Genomic DNA, 24,457 nt, shown 5'->3' with positions numbered 1-24,457 from the left:
TCAACTACATTTGGAACAATGATCTAAAAAGGTACTACCATAACGAGTACTAACAACGATAGTATTATTGCCATGTTTAAGTCTATGGTTTCTTGCCTCCCATGCCTAGAGCTATTAACGACTGGTCATGTAAAAGCACTGGCAATCTTACTCCTCGCCCTGATCTTGGGACCGTTGAAGTAGAGGACCCACGGCACGAGGGTCAACAGGGCACCGATGCCGCCGAGTAACCCGCTGGCGGCCTGGAAGCCCAGGTTGCGGTACATCTGTTTGGTCACGAGCGGGAACGACCCGCCCAGCAAATTCCGACACAGTCCCGACGCGGCCAGGGCCGAGCTGGCGTAGATGTGGTAGACATCGGCCGTGTAGTTGAAGGTGGCAAGGAAGATGCTGAAGATGCCCATGGTGGCGATGGAGACGCCTATCGTGGGGACCACCCAGTGGATGGACGGGTAGCAGGTAAACCCAAACCAGAAAATCCCAATGGGCATCAGGGCCGACTCGACACAGGCGAAGGCCAATCGACCCTCGGGGGACCCGTTGATCTTGACCGGGTAATGTTTGACGGCGTAGTTTTCCTGGCAGATGGAGAGGAGCGTGGAGAGGATGGCACCGACGCAGATGGAGGTGAAGATGGCGCCGGTCTGTTCCAACGAGAATCCGTGGTTGACCTCGTACACCAAGGGGATCGAGCCAAACTGCAGATACAGAATGGCCCAGGAAAACCCAACCCACAAACTAAAAAAGAAGACCACGGGTTCGGTGAAGAGCATGTGGATCGGTCGGTACAGGGACACGGCGATCATGCGGCCTATCGAGGATCTTTCTTCGTCGGCCTTGACTTTCCACCTGATGCGGCGCGCTTTTTGTGTGTCTTCTCTCTTGTCGCGGTCAAAAACTTGAGATTCCATACCGAGAGCGCCGGCCTGTTCCAACTCTTCGTACCACTTGTTGAGGATCTTGGCCTTGCGACTTAGGATGATGGTTCCACGAGTCTCTCGGAAGAAAATCGTGACAAGAGACACCAAAGTGCCACTGGTGATGACTTGGATCCAGAACACCCATCGCCAGGATAGATGCTGTGCCACAAAACCACTCACCAGTGGGCCAAGGCCTGTGCAATGGTCAGCCCTCCATCACACCAAGGGCTCTGTAGTACTCAGAGTCTAGACTTACCTGTACCGAGTAGAGTTGCGCCGGTGAAAAGAACCATAGGAGTATTCCTCTCGGCTGTGATCCATACGTCCGCGAGGATACCTCCGACCATGGTGGAAAAGGTTGCTAAAAACAAAGATGTATCAGCAGGGCACATACGAGTGCACAAAAGAATGATCACTCACAGCCTCCAACACCGAGGAAGAAACGAGCAGCAAGCATGCCACCGTAGGATTCGGTCACAGCACAACACAGTTGACATACTACAGTACCTCGGTCAGAGACTGGTTTGCTATCGGGTGTCGAAAAAGTTACACTTACTGACAAAGAGTGCACCGGTCGCAATGAAAACTGGCCTCCTGCCATTGATCTCTGAAAAAGGAGCCAGGACCATCGGGGCAAACCCAAAACCGCAGGTGAAGACGGTGATGCCAACGTTATATGCTACTTCTGACACACCCCATTTCTCCGTCAGTTGGAAAGCGGGTGAAGCATACGACCCTGCTGAATACGCAGCTGCGATATTGGCGGAGCATGAGAGCCATGTCATCCAGTTCTTCCTGGTCCTGGACCACGAAAATGGGTTGTCGTAGTGGCGTAGATCTGGAAGTGGCGGACGATCGACTTCGACTCCTGGAGCAAATGCTGGGGTCAGAGGTATGTCCGATTCGAAGGTCAGGTAGAGGTATTCAATCTCTTCCTGCCCTGAACTGGGGTCTGCTACTGTATATGGATGGTCGTGAATGGGAACATTTTGGAGCTCCTCTTGGTAGGGGGTTGGGACTACCACTTGCTGGTCCAAAGATCCTTCATCCTGAGTCGTGTCATGCTCATTGAGCATGGCCAGGGCAAAGAAGATCAAAGAAAACGAAAGCCCGCAGGTGATTGAACACTAGCTATTTCTCCTTCAGGCTCTCAAGGACACAAGGATGTGGCAGCCGCCATATATGTACATAGATGTAAAACATGCAAGAAGTCTGAATGACGGGACAGAAAGCAAAGAATGCTAGCCTCGGACGCAGATGTGCGTGTGGGTAAATGGTCGTGCTTGGTCGATGACTCGCTGGGACGAAGGCCGATCTGTGAGGGTCAACTCTTCTCGATGCCGGAGGGTCGTTTCCTTCCCCGTCAGCAATAGCCGTTTCCCCGAATTGGGGCTCTTGACCGATGCATTACCGAATACGCATCTACTATAGGTAATCAATATTGGCAGATCTCTTGTGTTCTGCGTGTCCTGCTGCAAGATGGAGTGAGACCTGAAGGCGGATGGCTGTTGGAACGGGTGAATTCCGCGGCGTCGTGATCCGCTTGTAGCCAGCACATGTAGGTAAATTGCGCCGAGTCAGCTTCACACATTATCAAAGTTGTTCTAGAGCTTTTTCGTCTCGATGAAGTGCCTTTCAGTGACGGATAGACGCATTCTCGAGCCCCATGTGAGTTGTTAGAGATGAAGGAAAGTATGAGACTTTGGAAGGGAGAATCTACTCCGTACGTCAATCATATCTGCCTTCACGGAACGGAATAACTTGTACTTCCGCAGCCCTCACGAGTATGGACAGAGATAGATGATCGATAGTTGACTTCTGACGCCCTTCTAAACCTCACAGTCCTATCCTTGCAATACTGATGATCTTACACAGTCAAGTCTCATGGTCAGTGTCATTCTGATGGCATGAGCCACCAAGTCGGCTTCGGCACCAGCAATGTTTTCAGATACATGATGTAACTTGCAACACTCCCTTGTAACCGTCATGATTCATACATGAACATGACCATGACTCTGACTACGATTCCGCCGGGCCTGGAATTGCCCTTTTGGCTAATCAGGACGAGATTGTTCCTGGGCTGCAACTTCTCGGTTTCTGTTTCCAATATCAACTGCTCAGATTCCTCCACACCATCGCAGGATTAGTAGTAGCGACTATTAAGGAGACCTTGCGCGAACGAGCAGCTTCTTCGTTCAACATGGGTTTACCAGATCAAAAGTCAAGCAAGGAGATGATGAAGAATAAGAATGGTAGGCAATCAGCTGTGACTATTCCTCTTCACCACGACTAACTTCGTCAAGTGGCTGGAGGACCTTTAGCCCAACTCACACAAGATTACCCTGTTGGACACTACAGGGACGGTTACTGTAGAAGCGGTTCCGACGATTCTGGGAATCATTCGGTGGGCGCCACCGTGAACAAAGAGTTTCTTGATTTTACAAATTCAAAGGGGAACAATCTGGAAAAGGCGGGCGTCAAGGATGGAATGAAATGGTGTTTATGTGCGAGTCGATGGAAAGAAGCATTTGATGCGGCGCAAAAAGGGCAACTCGCGCAGTCTGCCGTACCCAAGGTGCATCTTCACGCCTCGCATGATAGAGCGCTCGAGGTTCTCCAGTACAGTGACCTGCGCAAGTATTCGCAGGGCGGTGAATTACCTGCAGGCCAGAACAGAAACCGCCAGGCCGATTATCATTCTCCCGAAAAGCCTGGAGGAGTTGCGAAGGAGAGCAGTGAGATAAGAGGTCAATCAGAGACGACAGGAGGGTCGTGGCCACGGTTGGATCCCAAGAACAATAAGAACAGCAAGAGTGAAGTGAAAAGATATGATAAATGATGGTACAGATATTAGATACAGAATAGAAGCAGTGGAATCGTGTTGGTCGTGGTGGTGACTGATGGTACTTTCGCATGCTGTTCATATGCTTCGCTGGAATACAAAATATAGCCGAGGATGTGGGAAGCCGCAGTCTTCAGTCTCTGGTCTTCAGAACCTCCCATCAACTTGTCAAATGCCTTCCGGTAGTAATCAGAGGGACACTCTTTACAACCCCCTACACTTCGACGCCACCCATGTCTCTTTAACAACCTCCTCCCTGTCCTCTTCTTCATCTCTATCCACGCAATCAGATATTCACCTCACACGATCTTCTCCGCATAATCTCCCCGGCACAGGCCCATCTATGACACCGTCTCCTTGATACGCATCCCACCCTCGAGGGGGATATTTCCGCCTATACCTCACTTACTCAAGCAATCTAGTCCACGGTGTTACTGAAGTCATGTCTGACTCTGTCGGTATGCTGCTGCCCTCCGCTGACCTTTCCTCTTCTCTATCTCACACTTAGGCCCACCAGATCGCGTGTTTGTGCATGCTCTAGCGACCGTCCGCCGGCTGCCACGAACAGGATCGTCGAGGCCTCCACCCTCGGCGCGCCTTCAACTCTATGGACTCTACAAACAGTCCATGGAGGGGGACGTCGAGTCGATTCTTCCTCGTCCCACCTTACCCACCGTATCGCCAGACCCCAACAATTCGAGGTCGAATAACGTCCATCGCTATGCTTCGCGCGATCTACGCATCCGAGAAGCTGAGGCCGAGATCGAGAAATGGGATGCATGGCACAGCTGTGCAGGGATGTCCCGGACAGAAGCCAAGAGACGCTACATCAGCACATTAATTGAGACGATGAAGGAATATGCAAGCGGAACGCAGGAGGCACGTGAGCTTGTGGCCGAACTTGAGTTCGTATGGAACCAGATAAAGAGCCAAACCGGGAGTTCGGAGGACGAGGACGCCGACTCGCCCACGCGACGACTGGAAAGGGCTGGCCTCAAACAGACCCAAAGCTTTGGCAGTGAACCCCCAAGTCAGGGTAGTAGATCTGGTCGACCAAGCCAAGCCCTCGGGCGATTACAGTCCGATCCGAATCACCTGCGAGTCTTGTCGCCGGTGTCACAGGGTGATAGTGATGGGGTTGTGGAAGGCGAAGAGATTGATCCCGAGACAGGTGCGCTTGTTGGGCCCGTCAGATCAGAACAGTCACCTGTTCCTGCGTCTGAATGGAGAAAAAGTATCGAGGAACATCTGAGGCATTTGTCAACCGAGGTGGCCGCATTGCGCGAACAGTTATCAGCAAACCATTTACTTTCGTCCCAGTCCTTTTCTCCGTCTCTAACCTCCAGACGACGGAGAATCTTCTACAGAGTCTCTGCCTGGGCCAAATGGTTGACCTGGGTTTTGGTGAGACAATTGATCTTGGATGCAGGACTAGTGCTAGCCTTCATCCTATGGGCTCGATGGAAGGGGTATAAGGAACGCAGAGTCGAAGATTGGGCAAGACGACGGTGGAACGAGCTTCGTAGAGGGTTCGCAATCCTTGACACATGGCTCAAAAGAACATTTCCCCTGCCGACAAACCGAATACCAGGAATTTCCAAGGGCTAAGAATGTCTCGGGTGCCACGAACTCTTTTGCGAATTGTTATGTGGTCATACACTTCGCCCCAGGACCGACAAAGATGTAAGCGCCATCAATCAGGGTCATGGCATGCACAATCATCATTTAGCGAGTCACGGCCAGTACATGGTCAAGGCCGTCCGTCTCACGCGGGGGTCCCGTATCACAGCTGCCGTATTGACTGAAAGTCGACGACTGGTGCAACAGAGCCAGAGCTTGATTCCAGCTCCGAGACATATCTCAAAACTTCAGCATGGCTATATTTTCATACTTTACACAACCTTGATCTGGACTACCTTCTCAGCCATGCGATGTGACAGTTAATTCTGTTTCTCAACAAAAGTACCGATGTTGGTCTTCGACGTCGACCCCAAGAAGATCAATGGACTCAAATACGATGATATGAGTGTTCGCATTGCGATGGATTTCTTTGTTCTGGATCTAGTACCTTACGACAAAAAGGTCTCAATCTCGGGATACATTTTTCGTTTTTGTTTTTGTCCTCGTTTTTGTCCTTGTATAGCATAGATATGCAGATGTCAGTATTGAGCTGATCCGAGATGAGTTTGGCCTAGCTGAGAAAAAGAAGCCACCAGACATTTTTAATTGCCATGTTGGTTGGATATGGATAGATGATCATGACGACGAACGATGATGATGTTCTGGAAAACTGCCTTCTTTACTTCTTTATACTATCTGCTTCTGCCTCTGACCCTACCCTTGGAGATGCTAATATAAACAACCACACGTAGATCGATAGAGCCTCGACGGGAATATATTGAGACTGGTCTGAATGGTTCTGATTGTTCTGACTATTGACAGGGGTTTTCCATGTTCTAGCCAAAGGGAAAGCCATTTTTCGATTTTCAGAGCGCCTTCTCCAGATCCAAGATCAAAAGCACACAGAGAGGAGTGAACAATGACTCTATGTTGATTCGTCCTCGTCATCGCTATCAATCACACGTCGGGCCCTGCTCAGTTTGCTGTTGTTAGATACTGGTGGTTGTTTCCACTTGCGGCCCGCCTTTTGTGATGCCGCCACGACAGCAGCAGAAGTGGCAGAGGTCGTCGCCTGGCCCCCGCTCTTCCCGTTCCCAAACAGAGATGCGAGTTCGGGCAACTCTTCCTCCCCGCCGGCGTCGTCGAAGCCCACAGATTCTTGCGAGATCCAAAAGGGCTTGGTCAGAGCCACGGGTGACGGTTCCGGCGGAGAAAGGTCTCGATCGCTTGATTCGGCGCCTGGGCCGGACTGAGCCAAACTGCCGTCGTCGATGAAGCTGTCTTGATCATAATCATCATCTTCTCCGTCACCACCACCGCCGCCGCCGTCATAATCGTACTGACCGAGTGGTCCGTTCGTCGCCAAGGAGGGCCGCAAGGGCGAAGAAGAGCGTGTTGAGCGCTCGACCGCCCGGCGAATCGTATCCTTCCGCCGACGAGTGGTGGCACCGGCAGCGGCGGACCTCTTGTCTGTGTCTCCATCCAGCCTCTCATCCTCCCACGGCGGTTCCCAGTCTCGAAGTGGATCGTGCATGGCCTTGAAAGCCTTCACGAGCGTCTCGGTGGCCCTGGAATGCTTGACAACCATTGTCCTGCCCAGTCGTTGCTGCTGTCGGGGAAACGCATCGAACCTCACGTGTTGGATGTACTGGTCCTCGGCGGTGCCAGTCAACTTGACGTACCGGTCGTCCAGCTGCTCTTCTTCCGTCGTAGTCAACAGTACCGTCTCGAGAGACGGCAACGACGCCACGGCCCTGTCCGTTCTAGAGCGAATCGTCTTTGTTTTGGCCTCCTCCTTTTGCACGTGCTGCTTCGCCTTCTTTCCTTTGCCGAGGAACGTGAATCCAGTCTCGACTCCGTCTGGCATGTGAAACTTCTTTGCTGGTTTTTTGGGGTTCTTCGCTCTACGTCTCTTCTTCGGCTCCAATGAACCGGGTTGTGTGTTCTCGATCGGAATCTCCACGACGCGCTTATCCACAGAGGGTACAATCTCTCTGGGGATGATTCTGGGAGACAGATCTTCGTGGTACTGGAACTCTCTGCCGCTCTCGATCTTTTCCTGCATCTTTTGGTAATTGTCCTTGGCCGCGAAAAAGTCGTGCTCTTCCTTGCCGCGCATCAACAGGAGTACGATGTTGCCCGCCCTTTTCCTTCCCGTCCGGCCCATGCGCTGCAACATCCTGATGGGTGACTTGGAGCAATCGTAGCAGACGATCAGGTCGACCTCGCCGATGTCCAAGCCTTCCTCGCCGATGGAGGTGGCGACGATGGTGTTGTAGGTGCCAGCCTTGAACTTTTTGATGATGTCGAGCTGGGTCTTCTGGTCCATGCCTTCGGACCCCTTGGTGCCAGATTGCCCGACGAAGACGTGGGCTCGGATCATCGGGCCGTGCCTGTTCAGGACGCGAGTGATTTCTTCGGCGCTGTCGCGGTAGTGCGCGAAGATCATGATGCGGGTGTTTGCCGGTTGAGACGTGTTTCCTCCGCCCCTACCCTCCCCGGCATCCAGAAAGTGGTTCAACACCACCTCCTTCAGGTACGAAAGCTTCGGGTGGCCGATGAAGTTGGGGTCGTTGATCCAGATTTGCAGGCGGGACATCAGCTTCTTGAAATTCTCGTCGTCGGTGATTTGCTTTGCGTATTTTCCCTTTCCCGTCTCACCGCTGGCGAAGAGTTTCATCTTGTGGTAAAAGGGGCCGATCCCGTGGTACTTGAGGAGTTCCAAGCTATGCGCCAAGCTCATGACCACGGCGAAGATGGCCGAGACCATGCCCTTGATGCCCTGGGACGCTCTCCTTCCGGCCTCGGAGACCCTCCATTTATCCTGTGCCATTTTCAGACCGTACAGCGTGATCTTTTCGGGATCTTTACCCCAGTAGGCATTCTGGCTGTTGAGTTTGTTCATCAGAGGTTGGATGGCGGACGAAAACAGTTCCAGGCACATGCTCATCTCGTCGGAGTTTTCGAAAACCTGGGTCTCGACATTTCTGGCGTGCACAAAGTCTCGAATGTCGAGAGACTCTTCTGTCCTGATCTCGGTTCTGGCGATTCCAAGACCATCGATCACTTCTTGGACCGCCTCCACCGTGGCCCCCGGTGTGGCGGTCAGGGCCAGTACTCGGAAACTCATGTTGAACCTCCGCAAGAACTTGACCACTTCGACGTAGGCATAGTTGCCCGTGGCCTTGTGTGCTTCGTCGACTACGACCAGAACAATCTTCTTCGGGTCCGCCATGCCGTTTTTCAGGTCGTTGATCAAAGTTTGAGGTGTCATGAAAAACACCCGCTTCTCCTGCCATTCCTCCGCTCGTATGCCCGGGGACACTTCCCCTGTCAGCATGGTGGTCTCTGAACGAGGGATGCCCGCAATGTTGAAACAGGCATCGATTTGTTGGGACACTAGAGGTTTGGTGGGTGCGACAAAGATTATCTGTGCATCTCTGGTCCACCTGAACCAATTCAGCATGACCGTGGCGGCGATGAAAGTTTTACCCAAACCGGTCGGGAGGGCAACAAGTAAATTGTGAAAGAGGCCTTTGTGCACGATGTTGTACTGGTAATCTCTGATCCTTCCCAGGTTCGTGGGATACACCCACGTCGCCATGGCTTCGCGGTCAATGCTGTGATGTGTTGGGGTTTCGTTGCGACTGACGACCAGTGGCCAGTTATTACGTGTTGTTTTGGCCTGCTGGGATTGCTGGGTTCGAGAAGGAGGAGCAGGATCCTGTTGAGTGGTATGCATACCATGGAGAGTGGTCTGACGAAAAGAAGTGCTACGTTGAATCGGACCTCGGCCAGCAGTAGTATTAGAGGAAGAATTGCTTGCAGCATTGCCATTGGCGGCGGCAGGGACAACATCATGTTGAGCAGCAGCAGTCTCGACAGCTTCAAAGGCAGCCAATAAGGCGATGTCATCCTCGTCTTCGTCTTCGACTTCAAAATCATCAGCTGCCGCAAGATTATTCGTGCTGGCGCCAACACCGGTGGCGACGATCGTGGATCGAGCAGAAGGAAGTCTCGCCGGTGAAGGACTTGGGCTGTCTCGAGGTTTCATCCACCGCGCACCTCTGATCCTCGAGGGACTGGACCATTGTTGGGTCAATTGGGTTACAAATGTGTCAGGTTGTCGTTCTGCTTCCGGGTAATGAGTTCGATCTTCGTATTTGGATTTTCGATTGTTGTCGTCGTTCTCCTCCTCTCCCTCGACGTTCGCTTCGTCCACTTCGTCGTCATATGAGGGTAAATCATATTCGTCCTCCTCGTCATCGTGATGGCTTGACGGTCGGCTTCTCCGTTGACGTTTTCGCGCTCGAGGGTTATCATCATCATCTGTCTGTGAGCTCGGGACCAGTACATTGTCATCACTACTAGATGAGCTCATTTTGTGATGCAACAGAAACAAATTTGATCGAACCGATGACTTTGATACGGAGTTCGGAGTGGAGTGGGTTCAGGAGACGCGTAAATGAGACTGGCAAAAAACCCGCGTCAAGGCACATTTCGAACACGCCTAATCACGTGATTGGAATTGTTACAACTCAGGTAAATCATCGTTTACTCAGAAGGCCGTCTTTGCAAAGTGTAACACATCGCTATGATTCCCCAATGTGATGCTAGTGCTGAGGATGGGAGACACTTCTTCCCAACTGCTACAGTGGTTTGAGCACGCGGCCTCACGTACCTACCTGGTAAGGTGTATATCGCGGCCAGTCCCTCCTTCACTTATACCGAGGTAGCTAGTCAATCTGATTCTCTACCAACATGTGCCTCTGGTTGGATGTGACATCCCCCGCACGATCAGTGAGTGCTCTCTGAATTCTGTTGACCGACGGCTTCTGCGACATTTTATTTCCCAATATCGCGAGCACAGACTAACGATGTCCACATCTCCATCATGGGCGACATCACGAATCGTAAGGATCTGAAGCGGATGGTGCCTCAGCCCAAGACGTACAGGAAGCCGCCATTCACGGCGGAAATACTGTATGGCCAAAAGGTCGATGGGGAGACTGTACCGCGAAGAAATGTCCGCACTAGAGATGACCTCAAGTCAATTCCTGAACCAGGCGTCACCACGCTCTTCCAGCTTCTCGGGCGGTCAAGCAGAAAGTTTGGCCAGGCGAAGGCGCTAGGCAAGCGCAAGCTTATCAAGGTGCACGAGGAGACCAAGAAGGTGAGGAAAATGGTCGAAGGTAGAGAGCAGGACATCGACAAGACGTGGCAGTACTATGAGCTGTCCGGGTACAGCTTTATATCCTTCGTGGAGTTTGAGGAGCAGGCCCTCAAGATTGGTTCCGCGTTCAGAGCGATCGGACTGAGCGCGTCTGAGCGCGTACACATCTATGCCGCCACCCACCCGTACTGGCTCGCCATTGCGCATGGTGCGGCCAGCCAGAACTTGCCCATCGTTACTGCGTACGATACGTTGGGTGAAGAAGGCTTGAAGCATTCCTTGCAGCAGACCAAAGCGAAGGCAATTTTTCTCGATCCGCACCTCCTTACCAGGCTCATCAAGCCGCTACAAGAGAGCAAACATATCCAGCACGTCATCTATAATGACGACGACGCACCAACTTTCAAAGCCGACCCAGACCAAGTCATGAAGGATGTCGAGAAACTCAAAGAAGTACATCCAAACCTTTCTGTTTACAGCTTCTCCGATTTTATCAAGATGGGCGAGGAAAAGCCGGTTGAGCCGACGCCACCTAAGCCTGATGACCTCTGTTGTATCATGTACACCTCCGGGTCGACTGGAACTCCAAAGGGTGTACTCCTCACTCACAAGAACGTGATCGCTGCCATTGCCGGCGTTGATGTCATTGTTGGTCCATATATTGGGCCGGGCGACGGACTACTGACCTATCTGGCCCTCGCACACATCCTCGAATTCGTCTTCGAGAATGCGTGTCTCTACTGGGGTGGCACGATGGGCTATGGTCACCCAAAGACAATCTCGGACACCTCAATGAAAAACTGTTGCGGAGATATCGTGGAATTCAAACCGACCATCTTGGTCGGTGTGCCAGCAGTCTGGGAAGCGGTCAAGAAGGGCATTGTCGCGAAAGTCAGCAAGATGAGCCCGATGGTGCGCTCTTTGTTCTGGGGCGCGATGTATACCAAGAGCTTTCTGATGCACAACGCTGATTATCTTCCGCTAACTAGGATCGGAACCAGCGTTGTCGATACTGTCGTCTTCCGGAAGATCCAAGAAGCTACTGGAGGCCGCCTACGCATCTGCATGAACGGTGGTGGACCAATTGCTAAAGAGACACAACATTTCATTTCCATGGCCATTGCACCAATGATATCTGGCTACGGGCTCACCGAAACAACCGCCATGGGCGTTTTGATGGATCCAATGGCGTGGACGAACACGGCACTCGGCGAAATTGTTGGATGCGCCGAGCTGAAGCTCGTCGACTTCCCTGACGCGGGATATTTCTCGACGAATGAACCACCACAGGGTGAGATCTGGATCCGCGGAGACTCGGTTGCGAATGGTTACCTTGAACTCGACGAAGAGACCGAGGAGTCCTTCACCGAGGATGGCTGGTTCAAGACGGGTGACATTGGCGAATTCGATGATGCCGGCCAGCTGAGGATCATCGATCGAAAGAAGAACTTGGTCAAGACACTGAACGGCGAGTATATTGCTCTGGAAAAGCTGGAAGCCATTTATCGGTCATGCCCGATGGTCGGAAATGTCTGCGTGTACGCCGCACCGGACAAGCAAAAGCCAATCGCAATCGTATTACCTAACGAAGCAGCTATGAGACAGAGTGCGGGTGATAAGGGTATTCAAGGCCACGACTTGGAAGATTTGTGCCATAATGACAAAGTCAATGCTCTGGTCCTCAAGGAGATGCAGAATGGAGGACGTCAGGGTGGACTCGCATCATTCGAGATCATCGATGGTGTTGTACTGGCTGTTGAGGAATGGACACCGCAGAACGTGAGTACTCACTCTTCTTTCTCGAATCGATACAGGGACTTGTAACTGCTAACGCGCGGAACCGACGGACCAGGGGCTTGTCACATCGGCGCACAAGTTGAACCGCAAAGGTCTGGTGGAGAAGTACAAGATGGAGATAAATAAGGCATATGGCAACTAAGCAGATGGTCCAACTTCAAGGATCAACCTAGGTACGGAGCACGGTAGGTACCTACTTTCTGGGGTCTGACGACACTTTTATTGCCTATTTTGTGTTTTACCTGGTTGACGTATCTATCGAGGAAAAGCGGACGTAATTGTACTATCTTTCCACCTTTGGATATCATATGAAAAGTCTCAACGGGGACCATGCAGGGGACGAGGGCAAAATTGTCAGCGGTTCTAGGGCCTCAGTAATAGGCTGGGCCCGTGTTTGTATTTTACAGTTATAGTCATCTCTAGCTGCCAGAGGCGAGCGCTGGAAGGGTCAAGGGCCCGTCAGCACCTACGAGAAGTCGGCGGCTATGGACATTTCGTTCGTGGTTTGATTCATGTTTGATGAAAATACGGATAGCAAAAAAAAGAATTTCCCCTCGGGCATAACTTACATACTGTAGTATTATACGTATGGCGGCGCCGGGTTAGGTAGTGGTGATGTGGCGGTCCTCATTCCTCTTTTTTCACACGATTCTCGCCAACCATTAATGCTACCGAAAGGAGTCGAACAATAGTACGACGGCGCGACGCGTGAACGGATCCCGCAAAATGAATAAATCATGTACCTTCGTATGGAGTAATAATACGGTGTTACCCCGTATAGAACCTGGTTAGGTACTCGAACGGGTACCAGGAACAGTGAGATGATTTCCGACAACTCTGGGGCGGTAGAATTACTCTGTATGGATAAGGCTAGGTGGTGCATTGTTACAATAGTTGTTAGGCCTAGTTATATCTGTATACGGAGTAGTCGCTAACAAGTACAATACTCCGTACTGTAGTTCGACTTTGGATGGAGGAATAAAAAAAAAGTTTCCACCATGACAACATTCCACGCGAGCCTAAGCAGAAAAAAAAGAGAGAGAGACAGAGAGAGATCGACCTGGTTGAAAGCTGCCAGTGTCACCTTTGTTTTTCTCTTTTCTTGGTTTGGGGGAGACGTGGTGCCAACTAGGCAGATGGTGTGCTTGGTTCCGTTTCATCGAGTGAGAATATAAAATTCGACTGCCTCTGTACTCCGTGCTCCGGTATTACAGCACACTTTTTGCTGAGACACGCAGTTGTTGGCGTTGGGCATTATTGATCGGTCTTCCAGCCTGTCAAGCGATTTCATTTCCAGTTTCTTCCCTCTCTTCCCCCCGGCACATCCTTGTCTTACTGAGATTGGTCTACTCCGTACACGGGCGAATCAAACTTCAGCTTTCGGATCGGGCCATGGGACAATCATTTCTTGTACTCCGTACGTTTTTAGGATATACTAAGAGGGAGCCACTCGTAACATCCGGACAAGGGGATACAAAATGATGGAGTAGGGAGTAGCCCCCTACAAGCGACTTCACCTCATTCCCAGACTAAAAGCAATGGGCTGTGACACGCCAAAAACAATTCGGTAAGAGTACGGATAGAGTCCAGGGCTACCGAGTAAACAGTCCCCATCACAGGCCGCTGTGTCCATACAAGTCACACCCGCAGAACAACCAGCCTGACCCTTGGTGGTGCGAGAATCCTGGGGGAGATTGATTACCTACTGTAAATAAGGAGTGACCACCTTGTACGGAGTACTCCATACTTGCATTGCTACTCTGTACTGCATCGCTATATTTATATCTCGCAAACGCGCGCCCGTTTGCTCAGTGAGTCTCTCTCTTGTTGGCGACAGAAAAGTCCTTCAGTCTCACATCCTAATATTGTGCTGGCACCCTTCGCCATCCTGTTCTTTTTCAGTCTTTTGTGACTATCACGTTCGTTATTTCTGCTTTGATCTGCTCTTTTCGTCAAAGAACCAGCTACCACACTTCCTACAAAATCAATCTCCAAGCCTCATCAAAAGACTTGTTCCGGACCAAAATGCGTTTCTTCAGCGTTCTTGCCTCTTTCGGCCTCGTTGCCATGGTCGCCGCGCAAAATGCCACCAATGCTACCAATGTGACCACCACCACCGGGACGAGCCTCACCAGCGCCGCATCTTCAACAGCATCTCTGAGCGCTCAAGTGAGATGCCTGCAAAAATGTAAGAAAGAACAATACACACGCGCATGAGCTATTGAGCCGACGTGCTGATGAACTGCATGCTACAGGTGGCTCTGCCGACGTCTGCTGCCAGGCGAAATGTGTCAACGTACCTTGCCCTAGCCAAAACCAGGCCAACGCGACAACCGAATGCGAAGCCAAATGCCCACAAGGAAACGGGACCGCTTCCGAGACAGATGCCTACGCCCAGTGCCAGGCCTCATGTGTCAATTCATACTTCCTCTCGTCTACCGCTGCACCAACGGCCTCCAGCTCGGGTAGCAGTGGCGCCTCGGCCACCTTTGGAGGAAGTTCTGCCAGCGCTACGGGCTCAGGATCCAGTAAGTTCTTCGGACGAACAACGGCACTTCGTGTGGAATTTTTTCACTGATACTTGTTACCTCCCAGGTGGTAGCTCAGCGTCAAACACAGCATCCTCGGCATCGGCGAGCTCGACTTCGGGTAACGGCGCCAACGATCTTCGAGTCGGCACCATCGGTCTTGGGTTCTTGGGGTTGGTGATGGCTGGCCTTGCATTGTAAACCATCAATGACAGCCACGAACATGATACCCAGCTCGCATCAATGATTTTTGCTTCTTCGTTACGGCCTTTGCCAATTGCGTTTTCATTTCTTGAGCCGGTCTTCAAACGGCTTTGCCACAATGTTGCATGCCAGTCAATCTTGAAATTTTAAGACTCACTAATAAATCAAATCTATTTTTTGAATAATTTTACAACGTGATTACCTGTTTGAAAGATGAGGATAAGGGACGATGAAACGGAACATATACTCAGAACTCGATCATAAAGTCTCGAAGTATACCTAGTTAATTGATGGCTCAAAACTGGGACTCTCTCAGGTGGACATCCTTCAATAGGTCTAGTCAGGTACTCGTCATACAGACACATGAGAGAATTGTATTGACGTGCAGTGAAAGACTCGACAAAATCTGCATCTGCGTCGTCAAGTAGCATTGTTAAAAAGCAACAAAAAAAGAAACGGTTCAAACGAAGGCAGGAACAGCGGGACAACTTGAGGCTCATTTCGGCCCACCAATAAAGGCCGATCGGGGCCACCATCTCCTATTCCTCCATCAGAACGTCAGCGCCGCGCCTTGGCTGCTTGGCTTGCGAGGCTTAAGCCGCAGCGGAACTCGTTAAACGAGAACATGTGGACGGCGACTTCATCGTGCTTTGGCGTTTGGTCATGCTGTTTTTGGATTCATTCTTCATTCTGCGTGTGTTATCATGATTGTATGACTGTTTGTTCTCCAGAGAAGCATTGAATGTGGCCGTCAGGCATGTTGGATTCATCATTTCTGCAACCTGCCTCCTTTAACGGAGAGTCTTCCCTCGAAGTCGCGCGCCTCATTGTGTTGTTGAACGCCGGCTGACTGGATCGACGGTGGTCGTTCAGACCGCCGACATCCTACCTTACCCTCCTCAAATCTCTCCTCAGAGACTCACGACCATCGATGCGGAAATCCGGTGCCTTTGCCTTTCCGAAGAGACTGAAGACCTGCGCAGTCTAGTCAAAACACAACATGTCGAGTCTGGAGCAGCCCTTGTACAGCAGGGGCAGGGAACCTGGTCATCGATACCGCCGACCTCTAATTGAGCAATGCACCAATAAGTGGCGAGATGAGTCACCTCATCGATATGAGATGTCTCCCGACCGTGCCACCCCAGGGGAAGATTTTGTGGATTGTCTGGAAGACTTGTGGGACAATACCACCACCCTCGTGAAGGCTCCCAGGTTTCGCAGACTCTTGGCTGTGGCATTCGTGGCTATCGTGATCACAGTCGTGTTGTGTATCAAAGTTTGGCCATTCGTCGACGAGGAAAGAATACTCCTGGCTTCCGTGGGCAAGAGCGGGACTTCAGCCTCGGGGGGATTATTTGGGCTGAATTTACGGCCTCATTTTCCTGGCATGACCCAGGTGCAGACACTTGATCCCCTTCTCCTCCCACGATTGCCTCGTGGGCGTTCTCCTGAAGCTGGAAATAAGACAAGATTGATTTTCGTGGGAGATATCCATGGCTGCCGAGATGATTTGGAAGCTTTGCTGAACAAGACGCACTTCAATCCGGTCACCGACCATCTGATTGCGTTGGGAGACATGGTTTCCAAGGGCCCTGATTCACGCGGAGTCATCGACCTTTTGCGTGGTTACAATGCCTCCTGTGTTCGCGGAAATCATGATGATCGACTGTTGTTGCTGGTCGAGGATTTACAGTCCACGTCTTTGACCTCTAAGAAGAATTCCCACTTCCCCTCCGATCTCGCCGCACAGGCTGCTGTGAGTAGGGATACTTCGCTGAAGGAGCTTGCCTTGTCATTGGATGAGGCCCAGATCGAGTGGCTTGCATCGTGTCCGGTCATTCTTCGGATCGGAACCATGAAGGCTTTCCACGGTGAGACTGTTGCCGTTCATGGAGGCCTTGTCTTGGATGTTCCTCTAGAACAGCAGGACCCGCTTTCAGTCATGAACATGCGAACAATGGATCTGCGAACACACGTACCGTCAGAGAAACATGAACAGAAGGGAGGCCATGCAAAAGCTTGGTACAAATTATGGAATAAACATCAACAGTTGTTGCCTACACGACAAGGCTGGAGCCGCCTCAAGAGTCTCGGGAGAAAGAAACCTGCCGAGAAGCAAATGACAGTCATCTACGGACATGATTCTAAGACGGGCTTGAAGCTGCGAAAATATACGAAAGGGCTCGACTCTGGCTGTGTGGTCGGAGGGAAACTCACGGCGTTGGTGGTGAACGGCAACGGCAAACAGAAGATCGTTCAAGTCGATTGTAAAGGTGGTCGCTGACCAAAATATCACGAAGGTGCACAGGAAATATCGTAAATATTGGGATGTCCGAGCTGCTTCTCGATAGGCAGGACTGAATGATGCCGTGAATATTGGTTTTGTCTCGAATAACAGCGATGATCAGCATAGCGAAGGGTGTTTAGGAAGGCTTTCAGCTTACGTTGGCCATTACTCGATTGTGGAATTACATTGCTCCTTCTACCTGCGATATTTGGTACTGGATGGAGGTGTGAAGTAGAATCTAGTCAGAAGCTCAAAGTGAGTCCTCGGTGAAGACTTTTTGTTCGCACCTCCAGAATTATGACCTGATAAAAGGTGTATGGCAGATTGGCCACTGCTGATTTTGACAGAGCGCAAAGGGATACGAACAATAGACATTGGAATGCTGAATGTGGTCCGTGTATAATCACACTCACTCCCCTTTGTTCCAGCCTCAGTATTCATTCTGCCGGAACCGGATGCCATTGACTTGTCGTTATGGGCCGCATTCGACTTCATCTCATCGCTGAAGGTTCTTTGTCAAGCATGGATGGGTTACGGCTCTATGCGACATACTGCGAACTCGATTCCAATGTCTGTCAACGCCATTCACCACCAGTTTCGAACCACACATGCGTCCAATCTCGCCCTTCGCCATGTTCGCTGCGTGAGCCACATCAACCACAGAACTTCTCCCCTGCACTCTGCCCCGAGATTTAAATCGAGCCTCCTGACATGGATCCGTTACCTCGGGGAACTACCGGTTCTACTGGCCAGGACTCGAGGGCTGACGACAAAAGGAGCGAGGATGAATGCAGCTCACTGTCCAGTCTCGGAGCGTCGCCAATTGTTTCACCACGGAGAATCCGCCGTCCCGTAGCAGCTGGGAGGCGGGGGCAGAATGTGACCTCTCCTGTGTCAACCATTGCTGGAAGCGATTTAGGATCGGATCGAATATCGCCTAACGAGCAAGGAAGTCCTGTACTGATCCCCAGCATTGATGCTATCGCAGGCATGCGATCCCTGTCAGCTGATCTTCCAACTTCTACGAATCCCGAGACTCCAGATGAAGCAGGATGCTCCGAAACACACGACCCAGCCGATGATGTTTCTGAGAGTGTCTCCCTGACGAGCAAAAATAAATCACCAGAAAGATCCGCAAATCTTACCTCTACAGATCGCCAACATTATACAAATGATGAAGAAGGGCATGAGGTGGATACTGTCGAAGGAGAATGGCTGCCCACAAGGAGCGGCAACGATTCGCCTCTGGATGAACATATTCAACAAGCCGACTCAACTCCGCCACAAGAAACTCGGACTCAGGAGTTTGTAGAGATTGACCAGGAGGCGGAATCTGCAGGACGAGCCATGCCGACACAATTGGAGCAGCGACTTTCAGATGAGACAAATACGACGAGGGCAAGTGCAGACTTGAGAAAGTTGCTTCGGCAGTTTTTGGAGGTGAAACATGAACGAGATCAGGTGGCGGAAGAGAATGTAAACCTTCGGATAGAGAAGGAGCGATTGGGTAACGAACTGTCCGAGTTGACGGCCGTTCGTCATAAGCATCTACAAAGCTCTTTGGTTCAGGAACAAGACCTGAATCTCGCTGAGGAAGCTGCCGAGGAGGCGAGAACTGAAAGAGACCGCTCCAAGGAGTCAGTCCTACGAATGTCGGAGGCAATCCGGAAGATGAAACAGGAGAATAGTAAGCTCGATGTTGAGCTGAAAAGTTCTTCACACGAAATATGGAGATTGAGAGGCCAGCTCGAGAAGTCTGAGAGGGAGCTGCAGACATTCAATCAGGTGGAGAGCCCACCAAAGGTTCCCTTGAGCAGACTTGGCCGTGTCGAAGCTGAGGCAGACAAGATCATGACCTGGATCAAAAAGGAACGAGATCAACAATCTCGATTGTTTCCAAAGTTGGCACAATTCCATTCTCGACATCTGCTTACACTTCTCAACGGGACTCGAGCGAGGAGGCGACCACCTTCATTCCTACCATCCCCTGCGCATTTTCACAGCCTGGGTGATGTTATTTCGACAACATCAGGAGCGTTCTCGTCGAATCGTCAGAGCATGATCAGTCAGATGAGTTTTCCAGTTCTCAAACACCAGCAATCCAGATCAGCTCTGCCGCTACCTCCTCTTACTCAGACAGCTCGAACACGATCGGTACATGACTGTGATCCCTGCCGTCAGCAATGTCACTCCTACAAGCGCGAACGAGCGGCGCGTACATGGACAAGTTTTCTCGGAGATGATAGAACGGTTCCTGTAGAGAAACTTCAGCAACCTTTGAGTACAACCGACATCATCGGAGCATCTCTGAGCAGGCCTCCTACTCGAATACCGATACCTATTTCGAAGACCCAAACTGCGAGAGGCACTCGTACCTATATGCCGTTATCACCTCTAAATCCTACCGTGCAGCTAAGTCGGCAGTACCACGGTCAGTCAGAAGTGCGCTCACCTACCCTGTTGGCTGCCGCCGAAGAGGACGAGTCCAATTCAGACTCACCACAGCCTGAACATCTTTCTGACTCAAGTCGTGTCAACGTGGCTGTAGCACCTTCAGCTGTCGAGGGTGGCTTCATTGATGCCATTGTAGCCGCTTCTTCTAGTGCACAAGGCAGCCTAAGTCCTACTGAAGATGTCATAGACTCCCAGCAACCTCTACTGCCACAGACAGAAGGAACAAGCCATTCCCAAATTCATCCCAGTATCATTAGCCCGTCTAGCTCTGTCGTCTCTTCACCTATGGGCACTGACCTAGGGGTATTAATGAGGGCCCTGACCGACACCGCCCTTGGAGTGACCCATCAAGCCACCAGCAGTGCTGTTGAGTTGCCTCAAAGTCCCGGCCTGAAAAAGCGATTCAGTAGCTCACCGCAAGCATCACCGGTCAGCTCCATTGAAATCCAACCACTCAGACTCTCTCGCAAAGCCGGAGAGTTGGGCAATGGTGATGTGGAGGCAAGTTCCTCTTCCCAAAAGAATTCAAAAGCGCTGGTCGAGTTAGTAGCGACTCAGGAAACTACATTCGATAATATTGCTGATGATGGGACTCATGGTGAGCAGCAGCATGTAGTTGCTTGTGAACCCGGAGCAACCAAAAATGATATACTTGTAGCCGCCCAGTATCAGACTCTTCCACTCCGACGAGGAAATGCCTCACCAACGGAACTCAGACATCGCCGACCTTATTCATGGGATGGAGCTGTCCATCAATCGCCGTCGCCGTCACCACTTATCGATACGCCCAGAAACGACTTCATGCCAATCCAATCTGTGAATGGCGCTGACGCTGTGGACGAGGAAACCTTAATACCTGGAACAATCGTGGATAATGCACCTCTAAGAAGGGACACACATAGCAGCAAATCATTAAACATTCTATACTCTGACTCGACAGACGCTCCTCATGACACTGAAGAAGTTGTCCAATATCGAACTAATGACACCCGCACCGATGAGCTGCCACCGACCCCATCTCTGGCTAGTGCATCTTCCCACTCTGGCTTGGACAAAATGTCCCCGGACGAGTTGAGGGCGTACCGGAATAAAAAGCTCAATCCTAATCCAGGACGCAACCCTCAGATCACTCAGGTTGGGGGGTGGCCGTGGGAGGACAAAGTCTACCATCCTCTCTTCTCAAGAGTGAAGACGAACTTGGACTACTTCATCGACAGGTTTGAGAATGCTCCATCCCAAGCACTAGAAGTGTTGTTCGAACCTGGAGTAGCCTCTCTCGGACTTTCAGATCTTTATTTTCAATCAGAAGCTTTCGAATTACATTTGGACGATGAGAGTACGCCATCTAGCGTAGGACGGTCCACGCGGGAAGTGACAGCCGGTGACCAAGACCGCTCTCATCTCACTGGAGGAGCCATGAGTGGGAATCGTTCAAGGGAAGGATTCGTCGATAGCTCTACAGATTCGGAACTCGGCATGGTGGTGGATGGACGACCACCGACAGTACTCGACGATGTCCATGTATATCGATTCATCTCCGAGTCTCCGATACAGTACTGCAGCAATCACAACATCTTGGACGCAGAAGCCGAAGCCGTCTCGTCTTCCCAGAGTGATGATCACGAAAGTCTATTGCCTTCGCCACTTCATCCGCGCGCTACTCTTTCGGGTACTGCGAGAGACTTGTCATCGCCGCAAAACAACAAATCGGCGTCTCATTCTACCACCCCTCTGTCGACTGCGGACGGTCATCGGTCAGAGTCCATCCGGGATAGAGGACCGACATATTTCCTACTCGCCTCCTTCCTGGTTTACATCTCGATGGGCGTCGCCTTTATCCTGTTCGCGTACATTGCACCGTTTGTGGTGGCTCTCCCTGCTGTCTTCATGGGGAGCCTGACGTGGATCCTTGCTTCTGTCCGGACTTTGACAGCCTCCATGGTGACGTGTGGTGGTCGACACCACCCTGCGTCCCCCTCGATGTCACCCGTGTTTACGATGCCTTTATCCACGATCGACAAAGTTTTTGGAGGAAGAGAAACATTGACATCATTCGAGTCAGTGACCTTGTCTGTCCCTGGACGTGTGAGTGAAAATGAGCGTGAGACTATCAAGGGAGGATCCCCATGGACGCCATTCGACGAGGAATTCGTTCCTGTCTCCGAGTCGTCGGAAGAGTTTCTGACACCGTCTCATTTTGCCGGCGGGGACGAAACGACAGGAAAGTCGGTTTCGACTCTCTTCTTGTCCGTAACGTCCGCACCGTCCGAACCATCTCAGGTCGTTGAGAGTTCAAGATCAGCAACCTCGATGACTCTGGATGAAGAAGAAGAACAACAAGGAGGAGATCGAGATCGAGATCGAGAACGAGAACAAGCAAGAGGTATCAAAGCAAAACACAAACAAACCGAAATCGATCGAACCTTTGCGTTCTCGGGTCCACAACACCTGGATTTCGTTCCACCGATCCGACGATTCATCGACATTGTCACTTTTGACCTTACAGTCATGATGATGAAATGGGACGAGGGTTTTTGAGCAGACGCGGCACACACAACACAAACAAAAGCCGGATGGGAAACGTGGTGTGACAGGCCCAAATAGATGGAATGTAAACAAAAGTTGGACTCGAAAAATTCAAGGTATAGTACCTAGAGGCAGTCAAAATCATCGGCACTGCAGATTGTGTTCTCAGTGTCGTTAGAGAGAATCAAAACATTTACTCCGCAACCTTTTCATGATATTCATAGTGTCAATTCTACTGTCAAGGTTCACCAAGTGAATTAAAAGCCTACATACCCTTCGATAGAACCACTCAAAGCTTCCTCTTCGAGCACACGCCACTTTGTCCCTATGTGTTCTTAATTGCTACTTCAACGCAACGTCGCCGCATTGGCTAGTTATACCGAGTCAAATATACCGTAACCCTGGTCACCGGTGATAACTCCACGTAACCAGTCCTCCTTCTGATGTCCATACAATCAGGTCGCGTCTGCACTTCATTTCACGAGTCTTCCTCAATTAAACACCTGCAATGCTTGGGTATCTCATAATCCTTGTAGTCCAGTACTTGGCTGCCCAGTAGAGTTGTATTTCTTTGGTCACAATAACGCGTTTGCCCTTCCGAGACGATTCGTTCAGTGTTTCTCGTCGGTCACTTCCTCGACTTCTTCGGCACAGGCTTCCAAATCCTGGTATTTGGGTGGAGGTGGAATGTCTTCAGTCATTAACGCCCCCTTCTCTTCCTCCTCAATCGCAACCTCAACCGTACGGGCGCTGGCGTTTCCTCTCTGACCACGTCGATGGAAACGAATCCAAAGATATGAGATCATCTGACCAACAAGCATACCAACAGCGCTAGCCATCAAGCCTCCAATGATACCCAAGAGTGCGGGGATGACAAAGAAGCGAATTGTTTGGTGCAGGATGTGGCCAAATCGATGGAAGCGGTGGTGACGACTCCAGCCACCCATATGATGGCCATGGCGGTGATGGCCGTGGTGTCTACCCATACCACCAAACTTTCTGCCATGACAACCCTTTCCGTTCTTGATCCAGCCGTGGGCTCCGTGGGCACGCGCTCTAGCGGCTGCCATGATGGACTGCAGACGAGCGGTAACAATGGCCCTCACACGGCAGAGCGACCACTGTGAGGAGGTATCGCAAGTCTTAGCTCCAGGGGTCAATTCGAAGGGAATTTGAGAGAATCTGGCAATCACAGCCTGATCGGGTGTTTGAAGGAGATCGACAACAATAGTATCGACTTTCACCGGACGACCTTGGAGACCAAGCACAGTGAATCGTAGGGGTTGAAGAGTAGCATCAGGGCTGTGAATGGATCTAATGGGCTCCAGAGCCTCCAAAGCAAAGTCCAACTGGACGGGATCCGACTCTTGACCATCTTCGGCCCTTATCTGACGAGTCGTCACAAAGACGGGGGAGGAGTTGGATGCGTCGGATTCGTGAGGGTAGACTGGAAAATCATTGATGTTCAGACGGTCTTCGGAGTCGATCGTGAATTCCAGTTGCTTGACACGATAAAGTCAGTATTTGAGCAGACCGCATGCCACGCACGTGCTTACAATTTTACTTTCGACGCCCACCTGCACCACGGATGGGTTCTCTGGATCGACGAACGGGCAGTCGTGGCAATCAAGATCAACAGAGCCACCGACCATAACCACGGATGGAGGAGGCTTCACCTCGAAGGCGGGTCGTGCGGCAGCTTTGGTGACTTCGAGGGGCAACAGGAAGGCGGATGCCCTCGAGGCCAGGGCACCGGCGACCAGCGCAGGCGCGAGATACATCGTGTCGTTGTGGTTCACTGGTCAATTGAATTTTGTTCGTACAGAAGTGGTTCGTGATGAGATTAGATAGGCGGATTGATTGATACAAAGGAAAGGAAAGACGAAAGGCAAGAGAACAGGTGAGGAGGACAGGGAAAAGGCTCGATTGGCGTGACAAAGCATTAGCATCAGCAGTAACGACCACGAACCATTTGCAGCGTATCAATCAGGCGAGACAATCTGACTGATGAATGCATGATTGCGTCCCTTTCAAGGAGAGTGACAAGGCCCGGATGCGCCGGGAAAGGGAAGTAATTTTAGAACCAAAAGAGTCTGGAGTTATGCA

General features: G+C 51.2%; 8 protein-coding genes across 11 annotated transcripts; 5 read left to right on the top strand and 3 right to left on the bottom strand.

The window, feature by feature from the left end:
• Nucleotides 1-125: 125 nt before the first annotated feature.
• Nucleotides 126-1,996, bottom strand: PV06_01664 (uncharacterized protein; the record flags this gene model as incomplete). Its single annotated transcript, XM_016402287.1, has 4 exons — nucleotides 126-1,114; nucleotides 1,177-1,281; nucleotides 1,341-1,418; nucleotides 1,477-1,996. The coding sequence occupies 4 exons, from the start codon at nucleotides 1,994-1,996 to the stop codon at nucleotides 126-128; spliced, it is 1,692 nt and encodes a 563-aa protein (XP_016266184.1).
• Nucleotides 1,997-3,917: 1,921 nt separating this feature from the next.
• On the top strand, nucleotides 3,918-6,032 carry PV06_01663 (uncharacterized protein). The gene is made up of 2 exons (XM_016402286.1): nucleotides 3,918-4,220; nucleotides 4,280-6,032. Exons 1-2 carry the CDS (start codon nucleotides 4,205-4,207, stop codon nucleotides 5,368-5,370), a joined length of 1,107 nt encoding a protein of 368 aa, XP_016266183.1. The 5' UTR covers nucleotides 3,918-4,204; the 3' UTR covers nucleotides 5,371-6,032.
• Nucleotides 6,033-6,065: 33 nt separating this feature from the next.
• On the bottom strand, nucleotides 6,066-9,820 carry PV06_01662 (uncharacterized protein). Its single transcript, XM_016402285.1, has one exon. The coding sequence runs from the start codon at nucleotides 9,761-9,763 to the stop codon at nucleotides 6,308-6,310; it is 3,456 nt and encodes a 1,151-aa protein (XP_016266182.1). The 5' UTR covers nucleotides 9,764-9,820; the 3' UTR covers nucleotides 6,066-6,307.
• A 150-nt stretch (nucleotides 9,821-9,970) lies between these two features.
• On the top strand, nucleotides 9,971-12,881 carry PV06_01661. 4 transcript variants are annotated; one of them, XM_016402282.1, is made up of 3 exons: nucleotides 9,971-10,070; nucleotides 10,119-12,334; nucleotides 12,408-12,881. In XM_016402282.1, the coding sequence occupies exons 2-3, from the start codon at nucleotides 10,277-10,279 to the stop codon at nucleotides 12,492-12,494; spliced, it is 2,145 nt and encodes a 714-aa protein (XP_016266179.1). In that variant the 5' UTR covers nucleotides 9,971-10,070; nucleotides 10,119-10,276; the 3' UTR covers nucleotides 12,495-12,881. The 4 variants fall into 4 exon arrangements, with proteins under 4 accessions (XP_016266179.1, XP_016266181.1, XP_016266180.1 ...); XM_016402284.1 differs by having other exon boundaries at nucleotides 9,971-12,334; nucleotides 12,408-12,537; nucleotides 12,622-12,881; XM_016402283.1 differs by having other exon boundaries at nucleotides 9,971-12,334; nucleotides 12,408-12,557; nucleotides 12,622-12,881.
• A 1,303-nt stretch (nucleotides 12,882-14,184) lies between these two features.
• PV06_01660 (uncharacterized protein) lies at nucleotides 14,185-15,216 on the top strand. The gene is made up of 3 exons (XM_016402280.1): nucleotides 14,185-14,540; nucleotides 14,608-14,880; nucleotides 14,948-15,216. The coding sequence occupies exons 1-3, from the start codon at nucleotides 14,378-14,380 to the stop codon at nucleotides 15,079-15,081; spliced, it is 570 nt and encodes a 189-aa protein (XP_016266177.1). The 5' UTR covers nucleotides 14,185-14,377; the 3' UTR covers nucleotides 15,082-15,216.
• An 868-nt stretch (nucleotides 15,217-16,084) lies between these two features.
• PV06_01659 (uncharacterized protein) lies at nucleotides 16,085-17,368 on the top strand (the record flags this gene model as incomplete). The annotated part of the gene is made up of 1 exon (XM_016402279.1): nucleotides 16,085-17,368. The coding sequence occupies one exon, from the start codon at nucleotides 16,085-16,087 to the stop codon at nucleotides 17,366-17,368; it is 1,284 nt and encodes a 427-aa protein (XP_016266176.1).
• A 714-nt stretch (nucleotides 17,369-18,082) lies between these two features.
• PV06_01658 (uncharacterized protein) lies at nucleotides 18,083-22,363 on the top strand (the record flags this gene model as incomplete). The annotated part of the gene is made up of 1 exon (XM_016402278.1): nucleotides 18,083-22,363. The coding sequence occupies one exon, from the start codon at nucleotides 18,083-18,085 to the stop codon at nucleotides 22,361-22,363; it is 4,281 nt and encodes a 1,426-aa protein (XP_016266175.1).
• Nucleotides 22,364-22,543: 180 nt separating this feature from the next.
• On the bottom strand, nucleotides 22,544-24,404 carry PV06_01657 (uncharacterized protein). The gene is made up of 2 exons (XM_016402277.1): nucleotides 23,908-24,404; nucleotides 22,544-23,853 (listed from the first exon to the last, which is right to left on the bottom strand). Exons 1-2 carry the CDS (start codon nucleotides 24,130-24,132, stop codon nucleotides 22,963-22,965), a joined length of 1,116 nt encoding a protein of 371 aa, XP_016266174.1. The 5' UTR covers nucleotides 24,133-24,404; the 3' UTR covers nucleotides 22,544-22,962.
• Between the last annotated feature and the right edge of the window lie 53 nt (nucleotides 24,405-24,457).

Source organism: Exophiala oligosperma (genome assembly GCF_000835515.1).
Source record: "Exophiala oligosperma strain CBS 72588 unplaced genomic scaffold supercont1.2, whole genome shotgun sequence".
Lineage (NCBI taxonomy): Eukaryota > Fungi > Ascomycota > Eurotiomycetes > Chaetothyriales > Herpotrichiellaceae > Exophiala > Exophiala oligosperma.
This window is presented reverse-complemented; position numbering and strand designations above follow the sequence as displayed.